Source organism: Macrobrachium nipponense, chromosome 1 (assembly GCF_015104395.2).
Source record: "Macrobrachium nipponense isolate FS-2020 chromosome 1, ASM1510439v2, whole genome shotgun sequence".
NCBI classification, from domain to species: Eukaryota; Metazoa; Arthropoda; class Malacostraca; order Decapoda; family Palaemonidae; genus Macrobrachium; species Macrobrachium nipponense.
This window is the reverse complement of record NC_087200.1, coordinates 89,437,639-89,453,854: the sequence shown is the minus strand read 5'-3', so window position 1 is coordinate 89,453,854 and position 16,216 is coordinate 89,437,639. Positions and strand designations below refer to the sequence as shown.

General features: G+C 39.0%; 1 protein-coding gene across 3 annotated transcripts in view; it reads right to left on the bottom strand.

The window, feature by feature from the left end:
- The window catches only part of LOC135219448 (hormone receptor 4-like), a 55,753-nt gene that overhangs the window by 20,139 nt on the left and 19,398 nt on the right, over positions 1–16,216 (bottom strand). Inside the window, exon 1 of one of the 3 annotated variants that reach the window (XM_064256241.1) lies at positions 3,011–3,466. The exons of the other annotated variants lie outside the window; for them this stretch is intronic. Within the exon in view, the coding sequence (XP_064112311.1) occupies positions 3,011–3,068 (58 nt within the window). The 5' untranslated portion in view covers positions 3,069–3,466. Of the gene's footprint in view, positions 1–3,010; positions 3,467–16,216 lie in introns of those variants that run through there. 3 annotated transcript variants of the gene reach the window in all.

Below are 16,216 nucleotides of genomic sequence, written 5' to 3'. Positions count from 1 at the left end.
AAGGACCATCTTCGCACGAGAGAGAAGAGAGAGAGAGAGAGAGAGAGAGAGAGAGAGATTCAAGCACAATGGAGAGGTAACTGCCACCCGTCCCCCTATAATTATCAGCCTTCGGTAAAAAAAAAAAAAAGTTGACGATCGCGTCAGATCTCCGGTCACGACGGGGCCATCAATGTGGTGGTCCTTTTTGCTTTACAAAATACACTCGCATGCCTTTCCGCAATGCATTCTCTCTCTCTCTCTCTCTCTCTCCAAATTTACAGTAACATTTACTTTACGCGCATCAATATACAGTATCCAATAAGTATCTCCTACAAAAACAATATATATACTACATAACACACAATATATATACATACACACACACACACACACATATATATATATATATATATATATATATATATATATATATATATATATATATATATATATATATAAAGTAACTGTCCTGATTCTTTTTCGTGTTGAACGACAGACAGTGATAATAGAAAATGCTTCTATCAATTTATTTTCTCCTATAATCTTATCACTGAACACTTTTGATTTAGTTTCCCACCGCCCCTTACAACTGAAGCAGGTAGAAAATAGCACATTCTTTGGCTGACATCCTTCATTATCGCAAGAGCAGTGGTAGCTATGGAGATTTAGGAAGCAATCAACTATACTACTTGAATGTGCCTGCTTAAAACCACGTTCCTTCCTGATTCCTATTCAATCCTCTCTTCTATTCTCCCTCATCAATCCTATTCTCCTCATCTCAGCCGTCGCTTATTGAGCCGTTCTCTTATTACAAAATGAACTAGACAAGGGTCTGCATAAGCCGAGATGCAATGCCACGAGTCATTTCAAGAGACTCGCACAATAATTCAGACTTGGTTTGGGATCTTTCATTCATTCTAAAGTCAGGAATGAAGTCATTGCTTTCATTAACTTTAAATTAATGTTCCAGTCCACAGGCAAATCTGCAGACGAGACATTCCAGCACAAAAACTATATTTGCCACAGTAAATTTAATCCTCTATGAGGTCTGTTTAAGATTTCAAGACAAGATTAATAGACAGCATAACTAAATGGAAAGCAGACACCAAACACAAATATGACACAGAAATATGAAGCAGATTAGGAGAGAAATTAATATAACCTCATAAATATATACGAAAAACTTTCTCAGCAAAACACAATCGATGATATAACTCCGCCCACAACACTTCTGAAGAAGCCGCTTCTCGCGGAGATGAAAAGAATAAACTACAAATGAGGAAATGAAGTCTCTCTATTTTGACGACCCGAACTATTTCCTGGAACAGTCACAGCATCAACTGGTAACCCTGAATTAACTTGCGGTGCAGAAACCCTGAACTGCGCAAGAACGCAAGAACAAATGGCTATTTCTTTGGCGTTCTTCCTTATTGACAACGAATTAATTGTATAGTATATATATAATATAGTATATATATATATATATATATATATATATATATAGTGGAAGAGGGTTCGAGATCATAGCGATTTGATTTGAAAATATCTATAAATAAATAAAGACTAATGAAAAAGTAACAGTAACAGTAGTACCAAAATAAGAAAGAGTAAAAAAGCAACAATGATAACGATAAAAAACAATAAATCTACGGGAGTTTTCCCGCACATTTAATGAAAAAATTGAGAATGAAGGAAGGTTTCGACTGACATCTACTCTAGCTTTGTCAGATTAGTTAAAAAGATTTAGCCTTGTCTGTGATTCTAAAAAATACTGGATATTCTTGTTTGCAAACCAAATCCTCTTTAATTTTTTGTAGCTTTGCCATTCAAGATTTATTCAAATATATATAAACCTGATACTAATGTTATGTTAACAGTATTCGTGCTTGAAACAAGCTTCGAGATTCGGCTCTCTTACGTCACTGAAAAATTATTCTTAGTGTTGTTATTTTCATGAATTTTGATTTTAAGAATATCTGCCATCTTTCTCACTGTTCGACAAACATAATGACATCAATATTGACTAAAATGACAAAGCCAAGTCAACCGTATCATCACCACAAGTTACAAAAAATCATTTTCAACACGATCGGGAACCTGGTACCTGGACTTAACGTATCTAAGTACTGAGCAGTGAGTTGACTGCGTCTTCTTTGACTAAGCACGTCTTGGCAAGCCTTCAACAACTACCAGACTTTACAACCTCCTACGTTGCTTTTTGGCATCGCACGACTATACTCCTCAGTTGCAATGTTTAATTTGTTGGCAAAATCACTGGCTACCTGACAATCGGCGTCACCATGTTTCGACTTATGTTACGAACGGAGGAAAACGCAATTCGTATTTGAGAGCTATGACTTAATTTAACTTGCATCTTAAAATATATATATATATATATATATATATATATATATTATATATATATATATATAATATATATAGATATATATATTACTTCGACCAACGCGAGGTTGGGAAGTTTAAAAACGGGACACAAAACACCTGTTGATATGGTCGTTCCGTTTTCTATGTCAAGTTTATCTACTCGACCGGGGCTAGTGCACTCTTCAGTGGGTCACGATTTGCTGGTGAACGGGATTCTTTCTCCCGTCAATTTATTCACAGTGCGACGCATTTTGGACGAATAAACCACTGTTTCTCTGAACGAGTTTGATGTGCATTATTTACAATTGGTTTATGTGTGTCTTTTTACGGTCTTTCTTAAATGTTAATAGTCAGATTTATCATGGCGAATGTCATTACACTTCAGCAATTATTACGGCAAATATCTTTGACGGAGTATATCACCCAATATATCACTCATCATATAGGCTATATATTATATAAGAAATAAAACTCGAACTCCACTTAAACGATGCATTGCCTACTTGTGACTAGATGTAGGCCTAACATTTCTTTAAACCTTACATAAAACTGGTCTACATAATCATCTGTCCAAATGAAACAGTTTGATGTCCTGTAACTCCAAATAGACGAACTAAGTAAAAAGCAAGAGACAAATAAATACCTTGTGGTATCATAGGTGCTGTGTGAGGAGGGGGTTGTTCAACTCTGATGTCTACCATACAGGCAGCTCTGTCGTCGGAAGAGTTGGACAAATAACTACAAACTACGATTTAACACTGTAGATCCTGAGATTGGTCGATCTTATTATTGCTTAATTCATTTGGGTCATCAGTTGCTGGGCCTCAGCATGCGCATGGCACTATTGCTGCTGCTGCTGGTATTCCACTCACAAAATCTGAACACTGCATGAACACACTACTGCACTGGCACCCCACTGTATAAAAATCACTCCTGAGGGGCGGGGGGGAGAATGTGTCGCGGTTTACTCCTTACATACAACACACTGCTTCTGCTGCTGCTCCCTGTCATTCTCTCACGGCAGGAGAGAGAGAGCTCGCGGACGCTTCTTGGCGCTTTGCTGTACAGGGTGAAACTGAAGTGTAGTTACACTCCGATTAGAGACTCTACTCCTGCTGCCTGGCTGGCTGGCTCCCTCCTTCCTTCCCTCTCTCTCTCCTCGCTCACCGCCGCCGACCCTCCCACTAGCCCCATCTCCTCCCCCTCCCCCTCCTACCTCCCTCCCTCCACTCACACATACACACACACATACACACGAGAATTGAAGTCTCCTCCTCACCCTTTACCCTCTCCCCACCCCTCCACACTCAACACTAGCTTTCTCTTTCATTACTCCTCCTGGCTCATGGTACCTCAACGTACAACTGGCCCCCTTCCTACCTTCATCGCCCTCCCCCCCCCCCCACTACCCCCTTCCCCTCCAGTCCTATCACCTTTCCCCCCCACCATGTCTCTCCTCTTCCTCCTCCTCCTCCTCCTCCTCACCCCCATTCCCTGGCTACAACTTTGGTTGTTACAGTATCTACCGCTGTTAATAACACACATACGATAATACAGTTATGTGAAGATTTTTGCATGTTTGCTGCTAAGCTTAGTACTACACGGTTTATTTGGATGCTGTCACATTCTTTCATTTATAATTTATTATAATTTAAGTAACATAATTTCTTCGGCGCAGGTTTTCACTTTCTTCCATCTCTCTCTCTCTCTCTCTCCTCCTCTCTCCTCTCTCTCTATCCTTTCTTCTTGCAACGTCAGGTTCAAGAGTCAATTCCCGTTTCCTGTTTTCTCTTTTAGCGCCTTTATTCGGGGGCTAGCTCAGAGAGAGAGAGAGAGAGAGAGAGAGAGAGAGAGAGAGAGACTGCCATTTCGGGGGAGAGCTGAAGCTGGCAATTTAGATGAGAGAAAGGGTGAGAGAAGTGGGTCAAAGGACGAGCAAAAACGACTCGAGAGAGAGAGAGAGAGAGAGAGAGAGAGAGATATGGGTAGATATATAGATAGATAGAGAGAGAGAGAGAGAGTAAAACGAGCGAGTAAAGGTGAGAGTAAATGCACGCCTCAGTGAATGGGCTTTATGAGTGAAACTATATCATTTGTTTTGGGAACACTTTCAATTTCTATACATCGTCAGAAGTCATGAAATTATAGTCTGTAACTTTCACGTGTTCTTTTTTTTGGGGGGGTGGGGGGGGTGGGGGGGGGGGGGCTTGGCAGGGGGTCCACGTACTTTGTTAACGCCAAGATATAAGTAGACTTATTTCAACAAATTTTTGTGTGAAAAATTTCGTTCTGCTTCCATATACTTTATATATATATATATATATATATATATATATATATATATATAATATATGGAACAGATTTATGCCCATAAGTAGATACCATACATTGAAAAGACTAATTATGTAAAAAAATTGTAAACATATATATATAGTATATATATATATTATATATATATATATATATATATATATATATATATATATATACTACACATATATACATACACACGAACACACGGAAATGAAAACCAGATTAGGAAAAGGCGATCTCAACCTTTTAAATTTACAACGCAATCAATGCACCAAGAAATATTATCGTTTTGTATTTAACAACGAGATGCTCAAAGTGCTGTAAAACACACACAAAACAAAAAAATGTAATTTGTCTTCTTATAAAGGTAACTCATGAACTACAAGGCCGGGGGCTCACTACTAACAGATTATGTGCTAACTAATATCGACTCAAGGTACCTTTATGATCTTCGTTAGCAGGAAGCGACTACATAACTCTCTCTCTCTCTCTCTCTCTCTCTCTCTCTCTCTCTCTATATATATATATATATATATATATAACTCTATATCATCTAAGGTCATTGCTCTCATGCAAGTCGTAAGAAAAACTTCAAACGCACAAGCGTATATTTTTACAATTACAGGCGAGCCCTGTGTATATGTACGTGTGTATATTCTCCGTTTCACACACACAGACACACACAAACAACCACGCAAATGTCTACATTTATTATGATCTTTATCAGTTTAAGCTTGGTATTTAAAAACCGACCGAAAATTAAAAAAATCATGACCGCGCGACTTCTCCAGACATATTCCACAAACAGCATGAATGAAAATGGATTTTTCCGTTATTCGTCACCACACAAGGGGTCGTTGGGTGCAAAAGTGGGGGGAAAAAAATTGGAGGCTGAGAAAAGTAATACAAGAGGTAATATAAGCGAGCTCAAGCACCAAGGTTAACTGTCACATTAGTTCGAGTTACTTCTTAGGCTGGAGTTCCTCAAGGCGGGAGCGTGGTGCTCTACATGATTTTATCGTCTGTTGCTAGATGGGTTTGAGGCGTTGAAAAGTAAGTTGCATTCACAGTGATCCTTAAAATGAAGTTGAAAAAGCGATCGGTAGATGCAGTCAATAACACGTTAGAATAATAATATATAAAAGAGGAATAACGGAAGAAAAATCATTGGCCACGCCAACAACCGTTTACATTACATTTGCTGAAAAATCTATTCTTAGTCTCGTTCTCTTTCTCTGTCTGTCTGACTGTATGTTTGTCGGCCGGTTACTACCTCGCCACACCTTTTATGTCCGTCTTCGCTTAATGACTAAGGCACGGACAGGCATAAACCATGAAAACGACTTGAATCTCCAAGCCAACCCATCCAGTGACCTAATTTAAACGCGGTTCAAACCTCCAAACGATTTAGAAACAGGTTCTTTATCACTACTAATTTTAGAAGCATAGGTCTCAACCGGACACCTGACGGTGGTACGAGGAGGTGGAGCGTCTGTATACACCTACACGTGTACATATATATTATATATATAGAATTCAAGACTAACAACAGTCTTTCCAGTGTTAATTTTTTGCGGTATCTCATCTAATTCATTAATTATTTACTCGTGCACGAAGTGGATTTCTAGCCTGGAGTCAAAACACTGGTAGTAATACATTTTTCATTCGTTTTCAACCAATGTTACTATAGATAGGGCTCAGTTATCTTAAGCTGTCATGATTATCACCCAACAGGAAGAAACTATTTATATACACGGTGACTCTAGAGTATGACGGAGCCCTCTGATTGGCCAAGAGGGTATTAGACAGCAAAGGGTGATCACGTGCCGTAGGTAAGTACCTCTTTGTGCCCTATAACTTGTCCTTTCCGAATGCGTATGGTAAGCAGGATCAAGGTGCAGAGACCTTGGGTAGGGTGATAAATTCCAGCGGGAATTATGAAAGGGGGTCCTGCGTATGTACAGACTCTCTCAGGTGCCTATAGAAGGGGGGGGGGGGGGGGGGGGTTGGAATCCTCTGCAGTGTCTAATATTTCAAATGTAGGGATCACATTCTCCTCTTACGTCTAGTGTGTGAATCGGAAATGGCCCTTTTTAGGTGTGCGGTTTAGACAGCTGTAGGAATGATGAAATCCATCCTAAATGGGGAACTATCTACAGCCGTTATGGCTTTAGATTAAGCTACATAGCAGCATGGACTCATATGTATTTCTACAGCGATCCATAAATTACCCGAAGACCAGGCTCATCATCCGAATCATGGATCCTATAAAGAGATAACCGAGTCTACCTTCGCATTCACAAGGTTCCCATATGTCGTTACTACAATAACGACATGGAAAACAATCAATTTTATTGAATATCTATGTTCATGCTGTATATGGAAAATGTTCCTTTATATTACATAGCGTTAAGTGGAAATGTGCAGGTTTTTTTGTTGTACAAATGAATGTTTTATTTATATTTTAATTGTATATAAGCGTTGTTACCAAGGAATATGTCTTGTAAAATGGTTTGTATATTGGTTAACAATGCGATGTAAGTTGTTTGATAGTTTCGTTCGGTTCGTGTTGGTTTGGTGGCTTCGTTCATTTTGTTGTTAATTTTGTCGTGAGCGAACGAGGCGAAGTCGTGTGTTTGGTGTGAGAGAGCGAACATATTATTTTCGACACAGAAGTGAGCAAAGGGTATGAAGTCAGTCCGTTTCTCAACATTGGTACTGGTAGAGTGGGTGGTAACTAGGAGAACTTAATCATTGTGAAAAGGATTTCACTTCGATTAACGATGTCGTTCCTTCCCAGCATTTATTGAAGTGGATGGATTAATCAACCGAAGTTTGGATGAGTATTATATATATTTAATTTGCCTTGACTGGGATAAATCGCTAGGGATATGCATTTATCTGTGCGTGGATTCCGTGACTGGGTAAAATTGAATATATTAGTGGTATCGTGGTTTACCCCGTGCCTATTGTAATCCGAACTCGGCAACAACTTCATGTTAAACTAGTAAGTAAAATAATTCTGGGGCAAAACACAATAGAATATAGTATATATGTCCTTCATGTCTGTAAACACAACGCAATGAATTCTTTATGTAGAGAAAGGGTCTTGAAGTTCTCCTTAAACGAATCTGGTAATTAGTAATTTCTGTAACTTGACTGAAGTCATTATATGTTGTTGCTTGTTTGACCCTAATGAGTAACAATACCATAAAAAGGAAGACACATTATGTGCGCACCGAGTCGGCGACAGACCTTTAATAGTTGGAAGGAGGTGACCTCGAACTTCCAGAGTCTCGCCTTGCTGTTCTTTCCTTATCTGTCTCGTACAGAGAGAGAGAGAGAGCCACTTACTACCAATATCCTAAATTCCTTCCATCGCCTTTGTTTCTACGAAGGAAGAAACACGATGTAAAATGAATGCCAACATGAATGTTAATATCCGTAGAATTATCGTTTGACGTACATAAACTCGAACCAAAGGTACGGACAGACTCGCAACAGCCTCTCCACGGCAACTACGCGACACCGGTACGAAACTTTCACTTCCCACAATGCACCATTCAAATTCCAGAGAACAAAGCAACTACGCTTTACAAAGGAAGAGAAGTGATGCTAGGTAACACAGGCCAATCATATGAGATTTTTTTTTTTTTTTTTTTTCATATACTCGTTAGGATGTAAATTTCAGTAGGGACTACCGACAGTGAAGATCCTTCCGGATACGTTTCCTGTCTCTGCTTCCTGCTGAACACCTAGCGAGGCTCTCAGATTCGTCCACTGCCCAACCCGGAATTCTAAACCCAGGTGCCTTCCGAGTGAGCTACCTGTTAGCAATGACTCTGCGATCCCTGCCTTCGAGCCTTCAGCCTTCAGACCTTCAGTTCCTGGGATCTGAAATCCTTGCTTTTCGGGGTGACTTACGGTATATGTATCCTTACACTGCCAGAGCGCTTACTACGAGAAAAAGGAAACGACGTGGATCGATCATTTAAGTTCCAGCACGTTTCATCCCTATCACAGTCACATCTTAAGGGCGGCGAAGTACAGCGATATTTTCAGAATCGAACAAAAACTCGTCCCCCCAGACACACGCCTTACGGAATCCCTTCACCTGTCAACTTGAGGTCTGAGCGAGAAACTTTTTTCTTTTCTTTTCTTTTTTTTCTTTTCCTATTCCCGCAATTATGACAACTGCTTCCTTGAGCAAGGGGTGCCAAACGCCTTGGCCTCTAAGGAAATGATAGTGACATACAAGAGTTCTCAATGGCGTTGTGTTATGGAATAACGGAATATCGGCAGTTTGGTCTTGAGTGGCAGAGACGGGGGAAATCCCGCTGTCCTTATCAAGAACCATTAGTCAGGAATGGGTTAGCTGAAATAAAATGTAACAAAAAGTATTTCACAAATATTAAGAAAAAAACAAACTAGAAAACAGATAACAACAGAACGTTAACCGACGTTAACCTTCGTTTTCATTCACAAGTGCCGTTGCCTAAGTTTCTCTGGCATATCTAGTAACAGGCACCCGTTTTTTATTTTCATAAAAGCATTTAAAAAAATAAACATAAATAAGCTCTACAGAACTCCACAAGCAGATAGTCACGAACAATTAATTAGCCATGTCAGCATTACACAACTTACAGTTCAGAGCGTAGGCTTACCTACCTGATTAGCATAAGAAAACGAATCGGCCGTACTACTTATTCTTGTCACAACTGGGCCTTGTACTGGGATTAGCAAGTAAGCTGTTATTTCAAACTAGAAATGATACACTTTACAACCACAGTAAATGTACTCAATCTTTACACTGTAGGGCCTAATACGAATACGGATTTACGATTTACACGTTACAGACAATGAACAATGAACGAGCACAACGACACAAGGCGAACACTGAAGCAGAAACAAAAGAAAGCAAAAGCGAGGAGACGTTCCCACATTCCTCTTCCTTCTCAAGAGTGAAAACAGCTCCTTATGTTTGTCTCGACTTTCACTATACCAGCCTCTGAGGAGGGTTTTCACGCTGGGAATGACACCGTACATTCTGAACATCACTGCCTTTTGCACAATTTGTGCAAACACAGGTACCCCAAATGCATGGTTTCTTTTCATCTAAGCTGCGTTTTCTATGAAGTAGAAATTTTTTTATTTTACATAATTTAAAGCAGAATTTAAGTTTTTCTACAAAATTTCCAAACTAAGGTGAAGTGATAGTGGAAACAGTTTTATTTCTATCGGAAATATCTAAACAGGAATATTTTTTTTTATCATTCTCACTGTTTAGCTCTTTTAAATTCTTTTATTAGAATGATCGGATAGTAAAGTTTTGTAAAGCAAAGCATCAAAAAATATATTTTTTTAGGTCCAGCTCCTATTGCAGTATCTCAAAGTTCCTTTAAAAAGAGGGTGGGAGGGGTGGGGTGGGGGATTGTTTAAAACAGCAAAAGGCACCGTCACCAAATCAAGACGAAGTTTTGGCAGGAGCATATCAAATATTTAGGGGTCCACCTCCATGCACGCATGCCAGAGTTATGTCAATTCCAAGACATGACGTACAAACACATCTAAGCTACTGAAAGCTAATGTTATGTAAATCGTAAATTCTCGGTTACACGAAAGCCAAAGTCGGAAACCAATTAAATAAAAAATGGTTGCTTTCGAAAGTGGCAACCTTGCACACTGTAATGCACGGCAGCAAATTCTTCCTGGAAAGTAGCAGGTGTGGGACAAATTTGCGATTGACAAGGTGCAAACCTATTTAGGAGACATAGATACAATATTCTATATATATATATATATCTATATATTATATATATATATATATATGTATGTATGTATGTATGCATGTATGTACGTATATAGTATGTATGTTTGCAGGTGTATGCAATAATCACACGGCATTCCATGTGTTGGTAGTATTTCCAAGTATATTTTGTTTTGCTTTTCATGAAATGACAGCAAATAGGAAATGATTTCCCCCGCGATTTGATCTCGGTCCGCAATCGAGTCAGTTGTGAATGTTGTTAGAAATTCCTTCTCTGGAAGGTTAAGGGTACTTAAACCTCCTCCTCCTCCTCCTCCACGCCAAGTTCTGGGCTTGATTAGAGGTACAACTTTCACCACCAAAATGCGTCTAGACAATTGCTGTGCACTTTCTCTCTCTCTCTCTCTCTCTCTCTCTCTCTCTCTCTCTCTCTCTACACACACACACATACATACACACTCAGGTGTTGAATTTATTGGCACACTTACTGTATACATACTATAGGTCGTCTGGGTCTGCATACATGGAATATCAAAGCCCCTAAAAAACTGTTCATACATGATCTATATTATTATACATCCATGTATACACACACTCACACAGACAGACACACACACATATATATATATGTAAACAGACTTAGACTTAGGATACTGTAATTTACTTTAAAAAGTTAAGAAAACGCAAAATGGACTGAAGTAACCTTGGATAAGAGACAAGAACCTGTTTACAGCTTCCTTCCAGGGGCAGAAAAATACATAATAGAAGAACGAGAGAGAGAGAGAGAGGGGGGGGGAGAAGGAGGAGGAGAGGGGGTCCATCCGTAGTATGGGGGTTACATGGCCATCACCGTCTCGGCCGAAAGTCAAGGAGAGGTGGGGTCTATTTCGGGGGAGGGGGGGGGGGTTATGATGCCAAACCCCCCCTTCCCCTCCCACCCCCCATAACAACCTTCTGTCAGAAAACCCCTAACCGGAAGTGAAGGATGATGATGATGATGACGATTACGAAGAGGAAAGTGAATAAAAATGACATAAAAAGATACAAGAAAAGAGAGAATCAGTAAATAATTTACAAAAGAGATCTGAAACTTAATGCAAACACGAGAGAGAGAGAGAGAGAGAGAGAGAGAGAGAGAGAGAGAGGAGGAGGAAGAGGAAGCACAGAAGTAACTACTTCCGAAATTCTTGTGCTGGAAGAGAGGCGGTGGGGGAGGGGGGGGGGATTGTACTCTATTCCTGTTTCCCGCAAGAACTAATTTTTTTTATTTTATCTGACTCAAACATGGTTAGTAATAATGATAATAACAATAACAATGGAATTCCATAATATAAAAAAAACACCCAGTCGAATATGATGACTGTGATAGTCCCAATAATAATAATAATAATAATAATAATAATAATAATAATAATAATAATAATAATAATGTAGGATACAAAAGTCCTTTCAAAAGTGTTTCTTGAGGCTATGTTGATGAAAATTATAAAAATAAATGTAATAAATGTTTTAACAAGTTTGTTCACCAATCGTTAGAATAATAACAAGGCTGATAAAGTTGTCCATTAGAATAAATGATTTTTTTTACTACAGCAACAACGGATAATGTTCGTGTTGATAAGAGGGACTACTACTTCGACTGTTAACATTGTAATAAACACAATGCACTAAATTAACACAAATCATTCTTGTTTATATTTGGAGGTCCTCATTTGGTTCTTCAGTGATCATCATTCTTCCATTAAAGCGACGGTGATCGAATAGTATCAAACAAAAATGACTCGATCTTATAAATACATCCGGTAAGACCATTCTTAAAATATCTATTCACTCGTAGAAAGAAAACGAAAACCAGGAACTGAGAGAGAGAGAGAGAGAGAGAGCAAAAACAATGGCTAAGCGTTTGCATGGTGAATGTCAAGGTAAACTATTGGAGTTTAACCAGCGTAGTGTGTGTGTGTGTGTGTGTCAGGCTGCCAGATCTTCGCCTTTTTGGATGCTGACACCCGGAAGCTAGACTCTCGAACTCTCGAAAAGACATAACAGCTTTAATGTGGGTGCACACGGTGACCTGTCACCTTGTTTACAGCACAAACAACAACAAACACCAAAAAACAATAACAAAAATTGGCTGTAATGTTGAGAGAACGCAAAAACACTGGTATGATAATGGCGTCGTTGCGACAAACGCGATAATACGCATGAAATTGATGATTTGATGATGATGATAACGGAACATAGAATTTTGAGGAAATCATAGCATTGCAAAATTGGCGAGAACGTGATAATGATACGGAAACAACAAAAGCCACTGTAATAACATCTTAAAGACTAAAATGCCGGGAAACGAATCATAATCTGCAAGTTATTTCTGCACCCGTAGGAATGCTTGGAACAATAAAAAAAATTCTCAGCAAGACACTTTTAAAGCTTAAGTATTCATGACAGGAAAAATAAAAAAACATTATGATAAGTCTGAACAGTAATATCTGAAGACTTTAACAAGACTGATAGATTAATTGATTGATTGCGAGTTATCTGGCGTCACAACTACCAGGGTTACTGCCACCTTAATAAGAAAAAATGTATATATATACATACATACATATATTTATAAACTCATAAAACTCATGAGAATAGGATTTACGAAATACTTCAAATGCTAAATGGAGGTGATCCGCACAGTCTTATCAAAATGCGCTACATTCCTAAACCGCTGAAAAACATAATTTTCTCGTAGTGCTGAATGACTAGTATTTTAACTATTTAAACTTCATTTGTTTCAGCAGAATACAATGAAGCGTCCTTAATACCATCATTAAGGTGATCATCACAGTTGTTACTGTTACTGTTCATTTCCATCATAATTAGCAATTCAACTAAGAAACATATTGCTCATTTTGACTGAGCTGAAAAAAAGGAGCGACAAAACCAACAGATTATATTTTTTTGGGTTTTGGGGGCTGGTGGGGGGGGGGGGGGGGGGGTGTTAATTTTCCCTTTTATGGGGGGGGGGGTTAGTGTTAATTTCCTATTTTGGGAGGGGGCAGAAATGTTAGTAAACTGCAAACGAAATACTTGGGGGTTAAAGTTAAATTGTTTTCGCAGAAATGTTATCAAACTACAAACGAAATATTTGGGAGGGTTAATGTTAATTTTCATCTTCTGACAGAAATGTTAGTAAACTACAAACGAAATAATAGGGGGTGAGTGGGGGGTAAAGCGTTAATAGTACGTTTTTTTCCTTCTGTTCTTTTGGCAGAAATGTTAGTAAACTACAAACGAAATATTAGGCAACAGCATCCTCGAGTTATTCCCTGAAGCCCCAAAACATCCGGTCTTGAAGGCAGACTTTGCAGCAACAGCTGACTGTTCGGCTGTGTGCTTTGGCAAAAGGAAAGAACAACAGAGGAGCAGAAAAGAGAACGAGCAAAGCACTGAGTGAGCTGCTGCCGTGAGATATGCGGGGTCGCAGACGCCCTGATAAGGACTGTATGCATAAATGAACGTACCAACATTTATTCACGCGCATACTTCCACATGACAGGGAAAGAGTACGCGCACGATTTGGTGTTGATGAGAGAGAGAGAGAGAGAGAGAGAGAGAGAGACGGAATGTATGAAAGAGTAACAAAGCTTAAGCTGTACAGAATTACTAAATGAATAATTTATTCTACACTGAATTATCACATGAGACAAAGTAACAAAATTTATCTTCTTCAGAATTATCAAATTAAACTGAGCTTTATTGATCCGACACAGAATTATTAAAATAAACAAAGTGACATTATTTATTCTACACAGAATTATTAAAAGAATCAAAGTAAAATCTATTCTACACAGAATTATTAAAAGAATCAAAGTGACAAAATCTTTTCTACAGAGAATTATTAAAAGAATCAAAGTAACAAAAGCTATTCTACACAGAATTATTAAAAGAATCAAAGTAACAAAATTGATTCTACACAGAATTATTAAAATAAACAAAGTGACAAAATCTATTCTACACAGAATTATTAAAAGAATCAAAGTAACAAAATGTACCCCACACAGAATGATCAAATAAAACATCGGCAAAATCTATCCAATACAGAATTATCACGTGAAACACAATCGTATAAACCCGATTCGTGTCAAGTTGAGCCCGCTGAGGCGTAACAAGTAACAACAACGTAACAAGTAGCAAGTAACAAACGAGCACTGCTACATGAATGGGGACAAGTGACCTAGAATACATGCGTGAGGATGCTGCTGTGTAAAGATGAGAGAGAGAGAGAGAGAGGCTTTAAAGAATGGGGTAATGTAGCAGACACGTGAAAATGTGGGACAGACGATTGAAATAAATCTGGGAGAGCGAAAAAAAAAGACAGAAAAAGATGAAGGGATGGCAAAGAAAGAGATGAAGGGGGGGAAGGGTGGGTGGGGGGGAGAGCGGGAAGCTGGTTAGGGAAGGGGTTGTGGGTCGGGGGGGGGGGTAGATGTGAGAACAGTGTGTGGCCATGACCACCGGCATGGGTGAGGTGGGGTAGGAGGGGCATCATGTGTATGTGTGTGTTTGTGAGCACTAAGTGGATGTAGGTCACCTTAACTCATTGGGGGCGACTTCAATCCCTCTCCTCCAACCAACTACACACACACACATACACGCACACACACACACTCCGCATCATCACCTTTTCTCTCTCTCTCTCTCTCTCTCTCTCTCTCCACTCACGGAATGCACCTCTCACACACCACCAATGGGACGGGACTGGAGGCTTGCCCGGCTTCAGAATGTTATCTCCACGGTCTAGGTCGTGGCTATATCTATATCTATAGCTTCACTCGTTTTAGCATTTCTTTCATCTTCCTCGTTTACTATATATAAATGCCTGATGCATTTTCTAATAGTCTATCTATAGGACAGAAAACGCTACACATTTCTAGCCATTTTGGACAAATTTTCTGTCTTATAGTATTTCTCTACAAACACCTGATGCATTTTCTAATGGCTCCTCTACAGAAGGACGCTATGTATCAAAATCGTTTGGTCTTTTATGACCAATTTTCCCCATTTTAATTTCACTTAGGAGTACGGAAAGTTGGTCACAGAAACTTTCCGCAATACAATGCCATACAAGAGAGCTTGAATGCGCGATTGTGTGTTAATTTCCATCACAAAACAATAACATCTATCATTTCCGATTCATCCAAAGCCTTTGCGTCTTGACACAGAAGTTATTCCTAAAGTTGCAGGGAATAAAAACAAATAAATTCGAACAGTTCTAACTTTCTTAGGCATACAAAGAAAATCATCTACAAAACAGAGACTGAAATTCAAGGACATCGATACAGACTGGCGTTCTTGGCTACAAGGGCACGGACTGTGCAAAAGGACATAAGTTTACAAACAATGTCTGTATCGAATTACAAAACGAAAAGTCAAGTAGTACGAACGCAGCATACGCGTTCTAAACTTCTCTATCTCACGGTAAGAAATGTAAAATAATATCACGAATTTACACGCATGGAAAAACATGCCATACCTCTTCCGAACTCCCATGTAATTCGTTAAGTTTTAGAGCCTGCATGTAAACTAATAAAACACGATAAAGAGAGAGAGAGAGAGAGAGAGAGAGAGAGAGGAGAAAGTAAATATAATTCAATTCAGAATAAGGAAGGAAAGACGGCCCCGTTTCTCCCTGAAGAAGAAAGGTAATGTGATATTAACAAAGGAAAAGAAATCAGCATTGGCCCCATTGCAACCCTTCTTCCTCCTCCATTATCCTCC